Here is a 15,131-nt window from a genome sequence, read left to right as displayed (position 1 = left end):
ATACTGTGCCAGTGTCTCCTTGCTTCCTGCCTTTTTTTTGTCTCCAATTGGTCTAATCCGCCTTCACGTCTGCCTTAAGAGATCCTCTTAAGCATGCTTTAGAGATGCTCAGACAAATAAAGCTGGATGCCATACTGACTTGGATGTATCTACAAGAATTAGGAGGAGGAGGACAATAAGTCAAAAACACCCCCACTGCTTCTTCCCACACCGTGCTTTCAGGTTTTTTTTGCATTACTGTATTTTGATCCTTGTTGTCCACTCTCTTGCTGTAAATTGTCATTAATTTGAAGAAAACCTCATCCTCTAAACCAAAGTGTAGTATATGTTCCTTGTTATTCTTCTGGTGACTGAAGCTGAAAGTTGTTAAGAGCCAGAGGTTATTCAGAAGAATCATAAGGTACATCTACAAAATTCACCCATAAAACTCAGTTACTCTGTGTGTAACTTTATTTACTGTCCAAAAAAATTGCACACGTGTAGTTATTTCTAACAGCAATTTCTGGATGTTACCACTTAACACACAAAGACTTGATTAATATATTTGCCTCAGAAGTTACTTCTGTCTACTTCGGTGGTGCTTCCTACAAAATGCAGTCAGAATTTATGCTAACAGCCCTTGGGAAGAGCACCATAGGTGGAATCTTTAAAAACAACAAAAAACAAACAAAACAAACAACAAAAAAAGCACATTGACTTGCATCATTGGGAACTTAATGGTCAAATGGTATATTGCTTTGTGCTTTGGAAAAAAAAATATCCTCACCCTAACCCCACCATCAACAATGATTTACGTTAGCAACTGAGCCTGTGCAAATGCATTTCTTGCATTTCAGAAATTCTCTTCAATGCGATCAGCAAGAAACTTCAAGTGTTAGTTTCTAACAGTCTTACTACAAGGTTTTATCAGTCTTAAGTCTATATATGTTAAAACATTGTGATCACAAGGTTAGGAAGAGTAAATGTATCCCTGACAAATGCAAGTAAGCAGTAATTCATGTCTCCTATTTCCTCTCATTCACGTTCTCTTCTTCTTTCTGCCCCCTTGCAAATACAGGAAAAAGAAATTGTAAAAATCCCAAAGCAGAAAATGGCAGATTAACAACATTCACAAATATTTCCTGAGTCAAAGGAAAATCTGCCAACAAAATGACATCATGCTTCATAAAGTTTTAATTTTTACGCTTGGACTGTAGAGTTGGTGATCCTACTGTGCTAAAGCACATGCTACTTGATGAGTCACTGATGTTTGGTTTTGAGCAGAGAATGCGAACACTCAGTTCAGTTGTATCCTTGTTGAAATCTGAAACCTGATCTTCTTTTGGGTATTATATTAGTGTGTTGTTAAGATGAAGCTTAATAATTTTGTGAACATCCCAAATGTTAAACTTATCCTGAAAGTGCCCTTATTATCAGTGCCTCAAAAGACATTCTGTAGGGGGTGGGGTGGGGGGTAGACCATTTTAAAATAATCAACATCTTTCTAAATCTGTTGAGAAATGGATATTATGGAAACATGCAGAGAGCAAAGCAGTGCCCTCTTCCCTTCCTGTAAAAGGTAAAATTACTGCTAATGTTCTGTATGATAAGAAATTGCCTTGTATTTTGAATATCAAATTATATGTTTAAGGTCTTCTCTAAACCAGAATTTAAAGTTAAGGTGATTAAGGTGAGAATGAATAAAGAAAATAATATTTTCATCTTTCTAGCAACTGTGGCAGTAATTTATCCTGTCCTGTTTATGTCCTGTGTGTGTGCTTGTGCATTTACGCACCTTCTTCCCAATTAGATTTCATGTTATTGCAGGGTGCAAAGGCTTATTTTGGGTAAAGGTAGTCGTCATGTCTTTACTCCTGCATGGAGTCTACACAGTAGCCCACGGACTTCTGGCATTTATGTCGCATCTACATGTGCCTTGTATCTTGGAATTCCCACATCTTTTGGCATGTACGTGGGCTAATGACCCACTCAAGAATGTGTTAAGTGGTATACATATCGTAGATGCTACTGGTGTAAATTTTATGTAATGCTGGAAGGTGCAATGGGAACTCCTTATTTTCCTATAGGAGTACTCTGCACTGTCAACAGTATTTAGGGAGTGAATGAATTGATTGTTACAGGGGCTTGAGGTTACTGTATTTGATAAGTTTACCGTCTGATCTTCACATAATCTTCTATCTTTGGTCGTTTGTTTTTGTAGTTAATGGAGTTGCTATTGTGAATTGGTACAATTTACTATCCTGTTCTGAAAGTATTAAATCAAGATAATGGCTTTTTTTTTTTTGCTAGTATAATTATTCCAGTATAAATGTAGCTACTGTGGTATGATATAGTGTGCATAGACAAGCCATGAAGTATATTTCTCACCCATGGTTTTAGTTCAGTAGAGCAGACAGATCAATGCAGATTGGTCTTTTGGAGGCATTCTGCTAAGTTTATTTTAAATTTTGTATGTGTGTTAGAATTTATTGGATACATGCATTTGCACAATCTGAAAAATAAATAAAATGAATTGTTGCTGAATGGCTTTTGGCCTTTGATTTTTAATAAACCAGCTATTTGGCTGCAAACAAGGCCAGCAAAGCTTAAACCACGTGCAGAGAAAGGGATCTGTCCCAAATGAGTAATTGGCATGAGATTACTAAAGCTTCAAATAATTTTTCTTAAAATAAGGAATCATGCATGATCTCCACATCTCATTTACTGTGCTATTAGTAGAAAAACAAAGGGCTTGCTGACCTTGACACAATTTCTGTGCAAAATTTTGCAAAGGGCAAACTGTTTGTATAACTATCATGAAGAACTACAGTGAAAGTTTTTGTAATGGCAGATGTTCATTCTCTCTGACTGACTGAATTATTAAAAGTACAACTATAATTTCACTATCTGTTCATATTTCATAGAATCATTGAATCAATAAGTTTGGAAAAGACCTTTAAGATCATCTGTTCCAACCATACCCCTACTACCAGCATTACCCATTAGGGACCGTGTCCCTAAGCACCATATCCAACCTTTAATTTCCGTTGAGTTCGAAATTATGCCTGTCAGCTTCCACCCACAAAACTGCAAAGCTATATCAAATGTTTCGTATTTTCTAACTTTTCTATTAATACCTCAGTTTAAATGGGTTTTCCTCACTCTGACATGAAAAGGAACCTAATATTTCTTTTCTGCCCAATGTTAATCAGAACTAAATGCACTGACTTGAATGGCATGTGCATCCTGAGTAGAGATGTACAGTCAGCATGCCTGGGTTGTCCTCCTGATGCCTGAAGATGCCTAATGTCCCTAAAAAAAAAAAAAAAAAAAAAAAAAAGGCAATTTACAGAGGTGGTGCAGATGTGATTCAAAGACCTGGAAGTACCTAGTCATCCAGAACCAACAGAAACAAAGAGCAGATGGACTAGTCTTGGAGAGTTGGATTACAGTTCAGAGTTGCTTTTTCTAGAAGTCTTCAATGTTGGAGATTTGATAAGTAGAAGATTTGGGCATACAAACTCAAGACAGACATGTTGAGGTTCTGAAGATGAAAGTAGAGACAGAAGAGGAGGGATGGTTATGGTTCATGTGTGCTAAAATTCTGCTGAACATTGATTGAACAGTTGTTCATGAGTTCTCAAGCTGGATAAGTCCCTTAAGATCACCTACATACAATAGCTTGAACAGTTTTTTTGGACTATGTTGGTAGGTCATTCTAATCTTTAAAAATTTACTTCAGTTCCTAATGCAGATTTTGGCTAGATTGTTTGTTATTTTTAAGTTAAATGTCAGTTGCTAAAAGCAGAGCTGACATCTTAAAATAATCTGATTGTGGTAGCAAAAGTGGGTTCGTGCAAGTTGAAGACTAGCCCTTAATGTTTGAGGGCTAAATCAGAGCAATGAGTATCTCTGAATAAAAAAAATATGGTTAACATGAGTAAAATTGGCTGCTTTCATCTGTTTTCTCGGCTGCCATGTCTGTTGCCTTTAAATGAGCTGCTATTTTCAACTGAAGTAACACAAAATCAGTCACTTCTTTCTACTCAAAGTTTTAACGTAATTTCTTAGGCTGAAACTGAAGTTTATGTGAAAATATCCATTTATCTGTTCATTTTCCACAAGGAACGCTTTAAACAGGTCCAGTATCAGCCACACGTAACTGACAGCAGAGATCTGCTTCCAGTAGGTTTTAAGTATGTAAGTGGGTAGGAAGCAGAAAGAGCTGTTATGTTGTCCACTAACACATGAGGGAAAACTATAAGCCCTTGTCCAACATCAGGTAATCCACAAATCTTTTTAATCTAATGACATAAAGCTACAGGAAATGAAATTAATTCATTCTACTACAAAGAGCTATTTGCTCACTATATGGATGCTAAAATTACTTTTCTTCTCTATTCCCCATAAATGAGATCAAGCCTGAAATTAAGTCAGTTTAGGTTTTAGAATTGTATACACTTTTTCATTTGTAAAATTTTGTTCTCCAGAAGAAGGATGGGAATCAGAAACAGGTCAGTATTCACCTAATTGATTTTTTTTTTCCCCCTATATTTAATAAACTCTAATTTAGGCTTAACCCTGCATTAGTATTTTGTGTGTTTGTGATTTGGATATTAATAGAGAATTAATATGTTCTTAAATTAATTAAATATGTTCTTAAAGCTATTACATAACATACACGGAACACTGAATATAACTTTTCTAGCATACTATTATATTGCTTTATAATCTCTGAGTAATATTGTGAACCTCTATCATAAAGTAAGATACATTCAAATATGTTACTCTAAATGTAAAATTTTCTTTAAAGAAAGAAAATAAACTATAATTTGGGGACAGAAAGAAAACATTTTGTAGAGGAAAAAAAAAAAAAAGTATTTTGTCTCTGAAGGTGGATAGGAGTAAATGTCAAGGGAGGAGCAGAGGACCATGACGTGTGGTGATTCCATGGGTGCTCCCTCTGCAGTCTGTGGAGCAGCTGAGCCACAAATGCCTGCTGCATATTTAGTAATCGCTATGAATTTCATGAATGTGTCCAATCCTGTCATGGTCCCTGTGCATTTCTGTTACTTGCACTGTTTTGTAGCATAAGAGTTTCATAAGTAACTGTTGTGTGAAGAGCTACCTCCACTTGTTTGAGCGTATTTCAGTTGGCATGCTGATTTCCTGGTTGTTACTGTTTTTATTGTTGTCCCTTAAGACTAACTGTAGGCAACTCATTTACTTTGCGTTTGCTGTTGTGGTTTTTGGTCAGATGTTGAGGTTTCCGGTTTTCATGTGAGGCTATCGGGTTCAGGAGTCAGAAGTATATAAAGAGTAAAACTAAGCAGTAAGTAAAGAACTTGATCCAAAAGACTTTTTAACAGTTCTGCACTCGGTTTGATTGGTTCAGCTCTTGTCATGTTTCATGCAGTGTGAGTGCTGCTGCTTTGGCAGGCAAGCACACTAAGAAGCTCCAGTGAAATGTCTCTGATGTCGCTTTGATGCTAAACGTGGAAACTAAACAATTACACTATTCTTGGCCTTCACAAGATGTCATCTGAAACTCATAATTTTCAACTGTGAATATATATTTGTGATCTAAAGCAAGCAAAATGCGTAGGATAGAAAATGTAGTGGGATTATTTGATGTTCACCTTCGTTCTTGCTTCAGGTTTGCCAAGTAGTGCACACTGTATGCTGAAGGAACAGGAGGCAGTGTTGAACTGTTACATTGTGCATATGTTACATTGTGCCCAGTTGGTTTTACACTTTTCCATAGCTGTGGAGGTTTTATTAAAGCAAAAAGACGCTGTTATTGATAGTTTAATTTAAAGCAAAGTAATACCTTATTTAATAATGTGTATCAAGCCCACAAGTATTTGATTTTATTTATGTCTATTAAAATTGTATTAAACCGTTTTCTAGACTGTGGATTTGGGACATTGTGCCTGATCTGTTGGCAGGTAACTCCAGTTGTCAGTTACCTCCTGTATTAGAAATACTTGAATAATTAGACTGAATTTGTCTAGTTTGGGCTTAATGCCATATACATCCCTTGGCTGAACTGAAGAACAAATAGTTCTCAGAAAACAAGCGAGCAAACAAATAAATAGCAGAGTAATGATTAACAATGCTGATCACAGTTAATTTTTCTAAGCTATTAGCTATCAGGCGATTAATACTGATTGTTGTTGTTTTGTTTTGTTTTGTTTTTCTTTTTGCCATCTGAACTCGAATTGTTTTGGGGAAATATTTTTTTTAAACGCTTGCACAAATACATTTTATTAATTTGGCTACTTTTATTGACAAAGTTCATGAACTATAAAGTGATTCTGTTAGTTCTGTATCTGGTTATTGTACGTTCCAGTGTACCTCAAACACATCTGTTTGGGACACAAACATGTTAAATGTCCATTTCACATGATACGAGAAGAAAGGAAAACAGTTGGAATATATGCATTCGTGCTCTCTCTAGCTCCGTATTCTCACTTAAGTAAGAACCTAAAAACTCACTACTGTGTGTTGCCAGAAGTTGACATATGAATTTTTGAGTTTAGGTGTGGGTGTGTACATTCATTAAAACTCATGGAAATTTAAGAATGTATTGGTTTACTGTAAACGTACAGGCCACACAGTTTCTTGGTCAGTCTCTGAACAGTTTGCCATACAACAGTGGCAAACAAGTTGAGCAAAATGAAATTGCATCGTAGCTTCAAAAGAATGTTCACTGTTTTCTGAGAGTTCATTATGTTTTTATGTATTGTATTATTTATTGGTAAAAAGGAAAAGAAAAAGGAAACAAACAAACAAAGAAAACTAAACCATGGGTAAATGAATTAAGCAGCATGCTGTAGAACCAGATCGGATTTTTCTGTTTCGATTTAAATTGATACATCCTCAATTGTGTTCTACTTGCATACACAATAACATATACATGTACATGCCTGTTTCATTGTATTTAAAAATGTTAAAGATATAAATCTCTGTAGTTTTAGAATTGGTCATCATCTTGATTTTTTTAATGTTTTTGATCTCATGGGAGATAAGTATTAACGTTCATTGTTGTGCTGTTGTCTATACCTTCCCAACAGTTTGCCATATGACAACTTAAAATTAGTCTGAAAAATGCCTAAAGTTAGCAGTTTGGCAGTGCCGATGTATCCGTTTATCCAAAGGATACAGTGGAGTCTAGAAGAAAAAAGGCAGCCTTTAAAACGAGAAAAAGACTCCTATATACCTTCCATGTGTCAGATGCCAAGACTGTCACAATAAAAATATGTGAACAAGGAACAAAGATTTATACAAAGATGGTTTCTGTTAGCTTGGATGAACGTATTAAGAATCTCAGTATTATCTGGTGTGTTTTTCTCAACCAACTGCTTGATGGACTTGAGTCAGCCATAGTTTGCAGATTCCCTGTGTAACTTAATTTAGAAGCCAAGTCAAGATATGGAAGCAAAGAGGATTCTGGCATTGGCAGGCAGGGGACAAGATCCTGATGAGCTTCAATCAAACTCAATTAAACTTCAATCAAATAAACTCCAATCAAATTATAATTACAGGTGACCAAATATTGTGAAAACTTGTATGATTGTACATTATCATGCAGTTCCTTTCATTAATACAGTTATGTCAGTCTGTTACCTATTCCTTAGCCTGACAGTCTTTTTTTTTAAGACCTTAAGTCATTAAACACAACACAAAACATGTATTTGTTTCTGTTCTAAAGTCACAGATGATTCTGAATTAGATTTTAAATATGTATCACTTTTTGAACTAAATGGATCTTTAAACATCTGGAATACTGTTTTTCTACCCAGTGGTATTTTTCCCTCATCTTACCTGTTTTCAAAGTCTGTCTATATGTAAAGGTAGGAAGGGAGGGGAAAAAAGGAATCTGTTTGAAAATATAATTAAAATTAAGAAAATTCTGAATATGCTCTACCATAATATGAAAAACTACTTGCCAACAACATAGATGAAAGATGTTGGGAAGCCTCATAGCAGTATGCCAAATACAATTATCATCTTCTTCCAACCAGTACAAGTGCAAAAGGAAAACTGTGGTTATTAACTAGATTTGTTTTTAAAAAATAGTAACAGCATTATCCCATTTCTTATTGAAACCATTTAATTTTATCTTTTATTTTATGAATGCTTAGAAAGGTTTTCTTTAACATTCAGTTATTCTTAATTTATTTGCAAACTGAATGCTATATGTAAAAAATCTATTAAGAATAAAACTTCATATTGTTCATTCTGTTTAGAGAATATTTTTTCCTTAGATGAGAAAGGAAATTTAGAAAGGTGAAATGTGCATGTGTCTGAAGAGAAGTACAACTAGAAAGAATTGAGTTTGTGGTTTTACCACTTTGTATTTAGCATTGCTAGAGAATGCATATGCTGTTAATACTTAGCTTCAAAGTAGGTTAGAAGTCATGTGTTTGCCATGATTATCTGCTTAGTCTCCTGACTTCCACTAATGTGCCTGCCTGCCTGTCAGAACACTTAGCTCAGGAAGGAATATGGCTGTAGTCACGTTGGTACATTTGCCTGTAGATCTTGAAGTAAGAGAAATTGTTTTAATAGTGTAAATGATTTATCAGTTTAATACTGTGCTGCTATTGTGCACTTAAAATTTTAAGTTGTATTTAGTTATGAATTAACACAGGACTTGATATGAGGTTGAGTGGATTTGATGAAGATGACCTTTCTCTTCCCTGTCTATGGATCCTGAGTTTTCATTATCTTAGTACTGCTTTCATCTAGAGAAGCTTCCATGTTGAATGGAAATGTTGAATAAATTTTAATTCATTTTTCCCAATGTTGTCATTGTCCAAAATTTGTTGGCTAGCCAGAACCTGCTACTTTTATGCCTAGAATTTATAATTGTTCTTTAGAACAGTTGAAGGTTTTTTTTATGTTTAGTGGTATATGGTGGTTGCTGGAGGCTTGCTCTTTTTCAGGGGTGCCTGTGTCATTCAAGATAGGATACTAAGCCATATGTGAGCCTTTTGTTGGACTCCTAACGCATAAGCATCACTATACAATTCTTGATATCTTGAGAGACTATAGACTAAGTGAATACCACCCAACTTCAGCGTCCTGAGGAACCCCAGGCAGTTTTACAGGAACCCCATAATCTTGTTTACTTTGTGTATTAAAAAGCACCTAAATATATTATACCGTTTGTCTCCCGTCTGATATAAATACAAAAAGTTACAGTCTTTCAGGTCTATATACCACTAAGGTACGTGTGTTTGCGCATGTTCGTGTGAATCTTACTTTTAAAATACAAGTATTTGTGTGCATTTGTATGTTTGACACAGAACTTGAGAGCTGTTCAGCAGCTTCCAAGAGGCACAATTCTTTTTTTTACTAGCTACATATTAGTCTGTGTGACGCTGTGAAAAATCATTTTTTGTTTGTTTGTTTTTTATTCCTCCCAAATCAGTAGGTGTGCTAGTTTCCCTTCTATACTGAATCTTTGTTATGTGACTGCTTTCTATTTCTGGAATCTTTCTGTCCAATGTCTTTACTTATTTTTCGTCCTGCTGTGTCATGTTGAGAATAAGGGATCTTTGCATGATTAAACAATTTGGTTATTTGCTTTGTTTTTATGCAATTTTATTAAAGAATGGGCAAGGAAAGAATTCTGTACCTAAGTGTCGCAACTTTGTGCAGTGTTTTTTACCAGTTGTTTATGACATTTAACTTCACATAACTGATACTCCATTTTGGAACACCAAACTCAAGTAAGTATAATAAAGGTTATTTGAAGTGTGGCTAATGATCAGAATGCTACCTGTAATTATAAATATGAAATAAACTGCTCATCACTTCAGGTATGCACGTCAGAGCCTGAATTTCTTCTGTTCAGAAGGAGCAAGGGTCAAGACAAAAGAGAGTTAGCAACAGGAGCTCTGTATTTTGGCTTATAGTAACTGAATGTTTTTCATAATTGAATCATTTATAAAGTCATTCAAAGTAGTTATATTTTTTTTCCAATTTCTAATTGGATACATATATTTGCTTAAAGATACCATACATTCTGAATTGAGGTAGTAAAATAAAGTTCATTCACAACATTCCTGGCATTTCAGACAATTTTATCAGGTTTCTTTCTTTTAGTAGAAAAGCAAAGTTGGATTTATTTATTTATTTGTTTATTTTTAATAAACTAAAGTGCTGACCAGGAACATGATAGAAATAGAAGGCCGATATTTCATGTTGTCAGATGGAAAGGGAAGTCATTTTTCTCGTGTTCCCAATTAAGATAGGACAGTGATTTTTGCTTAAAAGAATGCTCGTTTGGAGGAACAAATAATACACTTGGAAATTTGGTGGGTGGTGTAGGAGTGGAGAGAATTACATGCAAAAATTGGAACGAGCATACTGTCTGTCATTTGAAACTCAGTTAATGAATTTGTCAAAGAATGTGAGGAATTTCAGAAATTAGAATAATTAGTGACATCTTTCGTTTTGGCTAGGAGTTAATAATAAAGTATTTGTGACTGAAAAATAAGTGCTGGCAAGGAGGTTATAGTAAGTTGCACAATACCATGAACAACTGCAAGTTTATCTGCATTGTGCCATTCTGTTTTTTTCTAACCGGAAACATAGTGGTTCTTAAGTTTGAGAAATTGAGAAATTTATTGAGAAATTTGAACTACTTTTCTTGTGAAGAAATTCCAAATTTGTTGGATCAGGCTGGAGATGACTATGTAGATCCAGATATACATATCTGTATTCTTTGTCTCAAAACTCTTTGTCTGTAAACTTTATTTACACCAGTGCATGGCTTTATAGATGAGTTTCAGCAGGTTTAACTACATCTAGAAGGTTTTAGAAAGTTCAGGTAACCATTGGAATGATCTCCTCTTAGTTGACTTCATTACTAGTTTCAAACAAGGCATACACTTCTTTTCTGGTTAAGTCTATTTGAAATCCTGAGAAATGTAGACTTATAAGAATGCTAAAATTTTACCTAGAGATGGCTTATTAATTGAAATGTTTCTGTTTTCAAGGGAACAAAAGAAACCGAAGGTGAAGAGGAGTCTGGTTTAATTCCGCCTGCTGAAGTATTTGCTCCTAAAAGTTTGGTGTTGGTGTCCAGACTAGATTATCCAGAAATTTTCAGGGTAAAGAATTTACCATTGCTATTTATAATCTCTGTCAGCAGACAAATCTGTTTTTAATGAATAGCAGTCACAGTACTCTGATTTAAAGCATCTCAGGACTGATTTGGGAATTTAACAGCAAAAGCAGAGCTTAGATTGAACTAGTTAAATTCAATGTTTATGATAGTAAATAGCCCCTACAGGTTAAAGCAGTGGTTTTTTTTTTTTTTTTTTTTTTTTTTTTTTTTTTTTTTTAACACTCCAAGTACTCTTAAATCTATGTAGAAGACAAAATAGAGATTTTTCTGGGCTCAGATTACTATATATTGAAGTAAATTATTAAGACAAAAATTAACTTAAGTAAAAATAACACATTAATGATAATTGATTAAATATATAGTGATAAGTCAATAGTGGAATCCTAGTTTTCTTTCATTTATAAGGTAAACATGTCAGAGCTTCTTCCAGATAGAATTAAGATTCATAACGGAGATTTAGGATCTTGGATCGCTTTCAGCTGATGAGATACAGTTTATGGGAGAAATTAAGAGCTTAAATTTTTATTAAGCTAATATATATTAACAGAAAGAAATATACTTCAGTTTACAGATCAAGGGAGGAAAATCATTCAACAGTAAGTTGTCATTGAACATGAAGAATGATTGTACCAACTCAGACTAACAATCCACATAACTCAGTATTTTGTCTGCTAGTATCGCTTAGCAAATGCAGTGCCAAACGTGTAAAAAAAATGGTAGGCTGTAGAAATAATTCCACAGAATACTTTCCTAGTCCTGTGTGAATTACAGTTTAATGACATCCTGAACCAGAGGTGTCAATTGTACGGGTTTTCATATAATTTGTCCAATTTCTTAACTCTTGATTTTACAACATCCCATGGCAAGGAGTTTCTCAGCTTAACTATGTGTTATATGAAAGGGTACTGTTGGAATTATGTCTAAGAAGAGAATTCCTAAGATATTTACGGAATTACCAAAATTATAGCAGTTAAAAGGCACCAAGAGGATGTTGTGGGACATAGTTATTTCCTTTTATTCAAAGGCTTTTTGGAACATAAAGTTAAATTATCTTACATTAAATTAAAATGATAAAGCTGTACCGTGATTTCTCAATCAAAACTGAATCCATGCAAAGCAAATACTGAAATGTTAATATGCTGTTCATTCTAAAAATATGTTTGTATCGAAATAATAAAATAAAGAATGCAAGTTAAACAATGTACAGAATTGTTGATTCTTGATGCTAGCTCATTAGCGCATCAGTGTTTTACTCTGGAAACCAGTCAGGTTTAGATCCAGAGAGCTCAAAGTGCAGACAAAACTATGATTTTATCATTCTTAAAAGTAATTAGTAGTAAAGCACTTTTTATATAATTGAACAAACTCAATTAAATAATGAATTTCCTTTACAAAAGAGGATATCTGCACCTGCCAACACATACATCACTTTTAAGTAGCCAAGTTAATTTTTTTAATGAGCGGTTGCTTTGATAGCAACTTTGTCTTAGATTGGAATGTACTTCACTACATTATCTATTAAGACACTTTTTAAAAAAATTATATACATATATCTTTAACTAATCTGATGTGTGCCCTTCCTGCATAGCAGGCTAACATATTTTTTGTGTCTTTCTAGGCATGCCTGGGACTGATCTATACTGTGTATGTGGACAGCCTGAATGTGTCACTGGAGACTCTGATTGCAAATCTTTGTTCATGCCTTGTCCCTGCTTCTGGAGGGTCTCAGGTAAATGGAAAAAAAAGAAAAGAAAAAAAAAAAAAAAGGTGTGGGGGGATATTTTTCCAGTTAATTTAATTTATGAAGAAAACAAAAAATAAATTCTTTAAATATTTTTGTTGAAAAAAGATCATAGTTCAGCTGAGTGCTTTCCCTGTGGCCTGTGAGTGCTTTCCCTGTGGCCTGTCTTCTAAAGACAGCAAAAATTCCATTCCAGGATAAGGTCAAAGGGTTAATTTTGTCACTGAGTTGGCTTTTTACAAGGCACAGTAACAAATCAAGCAGTTCATGTAAGTTTAGTTTTTAATAATAATGTGTGTTCAGGAGTATTTGTGCTTGCTATGGATTTTTATTTTTTTTTTCCTTTGCAATTTTTGACATGTCCTTTCCTTTAGTTCATTTACCTGTGACTTTTCCATGTTGCAGTTCAGGATTCCAATCGACTTTCCTTTGGGAAATGCTTAAAAAAAAAAAATTAAAAAATTACTTGGACATGTTTTTTTTTTCAGAATTAGTTAAATATTCCTGGTAACCCATGCATTCAAAAATAAGAAAAAAGTTTGTCAGTAAATACACTTCTTTCTGCGAGCAAATAGTCAGGTTTGTTTGTTGATTTACTTTAAATAAATTATTCCTATATATTTTTAGGTTTCCGTTGGGTCTTATTTGCTTGGTCCTCACATTATGCTGTAGCATTACTAGGAAATTGTAGTCCTTATCATGAAACATACCTGGAAATCAAGAATGCAGCTGGCAATATTTGAGGATAGATTTCATACGCATTTTCTCACACGTTATACCCAACCTATGTATTCTTGAAATCCTACAAATCACAAATTCTTTTTTTTTTTTTTTTTTTTTTTTTTTTAAACCCATAGCCCTGTTTACTTTGGTATTTCTCTTAGCTCGAAAAGAGGCAAAATCTCCTCTTAGCTTAATCAAGATCTACTTGAATGCTCTCCAGGAAACCATGTCTCTGTTGTTTTGCATCCCAAGTTTCAGTTTTGAAGGGAAGTAATTAGATTGTATCTTGTCAGGAGCCCCCATTTTCAGTGGTATTTGAACCTCAAATTACACATTCTGGTGGTCCACTTGAATTTCTAGCTCTTCCTTCTATCCTGTTCTCCTGTAGCCCCATCCATAAACGGGGCTTTCAACAGTGTCTTTTCCAACTGCTAGAAGAGGGAGGGAAAGTGCACGCTCCTCTGGCTATTCTGCCTTCTGCTTTCTTTCTTCAGATGAAATGGTATTTCACTTGTAACTTTAATTTCTTACTTTCAAAGTTTCATTTTAACCAGAAAATCAGTTTTTCTGTTTTCTTTCTTAAGCTTTGTGCTTACAGTGATAAATCTGAATTATGTATCTTAGAACAGGAACACTCTTTTGTTGTCTATCTCCAGAAGACCTTGAGGACCTCCAAGATTGTTCATATGTCCAATGCTGAAATGATCAACTGCAAAACTTTTAGGTTGGACATTAGGAGAAATTTCTTTACTGGAAGGGTTGCACAGCATTGGAATAGGCTACCAAGGAAAGTGGTTGTGTCAACAAACTTGCAGGTCTTCAAGAGACACATAGATTAAGACTGTCTAATTCAATGGACATGCAAGGATGGTACTATCAGGCTATACATACAAAGGGACATACAATTGTCCTCAAATGATGTTTCAGATCTACGTTGGTCAGTTCAGTTATTGGTACTGATTTTAAGATTCTGTATACGGAATTTTTGCAGAATGAATCACTTATCTGTATGACAACAGTGTATTTATTCTGTATAAAATAAATTTATACTCAATTAAAAAAAATTCTTTCTACAGAAATTGTTTTCTTTGGGAGCTGGAGACCGACAACTGATACAGACTCCTCTACATGATAGTCTTCCTGTTACAGGCACCAGCGTGGCTCTTCTCTTTCAGCAACTGGGTATGTCTAGGCCTGACTTGAAAAAAAAAATAAATTAAACTACAGAGTGAATTATTTTCTGTTCTCATTCAGCTCAAATCATGCGCCAAGAAAGCTACATGGTAAATATTAATTTTTGGGGGGGGAATGAAAGAATGACTAATAGCGCTTTTATCCCCCTAATCAGACATTATTATAAACTTTTTGTACTTCCTGCTTGTGGTAAAATATCTGCAATGTTATCTGCTGTCTGCAAATGTTCTGTGAGCAGGCTTTTCGGTTACAATGACATTCATGGAAAAAGATTCCCCACCCCTTGGTTATCGTACGAACTGGACAGAACCAAGCAGGTTAATAAACTATTGTAACTGGAAAAGCTCATAT

General features: G+C 34.6%; 1 protein-coding gene across 4 annotated transcripts in view; it reads left to right on the top strand.

The window, feature by feature from the left end:
- The window catches only part of SBF2 (SET binding factor 2), a 253,639-nt gene that overhangs the window by 106,057 nt on the left and 132,451 nt on the right, over window positions 1-15,131 (top strand). For all 4 annotated transcript variants that reach the window (XM_032188226.1, XM_032188228.1, XM_032188227.1 and 1 more), the window contains exons 4-6: window positions 10,992-11,105; window positions 12,741-12,851; window positions 14,663-14,768. In XM_032188226.1, the coding sequence (XP_032044117.1) occupies window positions 10,992-11,105; window positions 12,741-12,851; window positions 14,663-14,768 (331 nt within the window). The remainder of the gene's footprint in view (window positions 1-10,991; window positions 11,106-12,740; window positions 12,852-14,662; window positions 14,769-15,131) is intronic.

Source organism: Aythya fuligula, chromosome 5 (assembly GCF_009819795.1).
Source record: "Aythya fuligula isolate bAytFul2 chromosome 5, bAytFul2.pri, whole genome shotgun sequence".
Classification (NCBI taxonomy): Eukaryota; Metazoa; Chordata; class Aves; order Anseriformes; family Anatidae; genus Aythya; species Aythya fuligula.
This window is presented reverse-complemented; position numbering and strand designations above follow the sequence as displayed.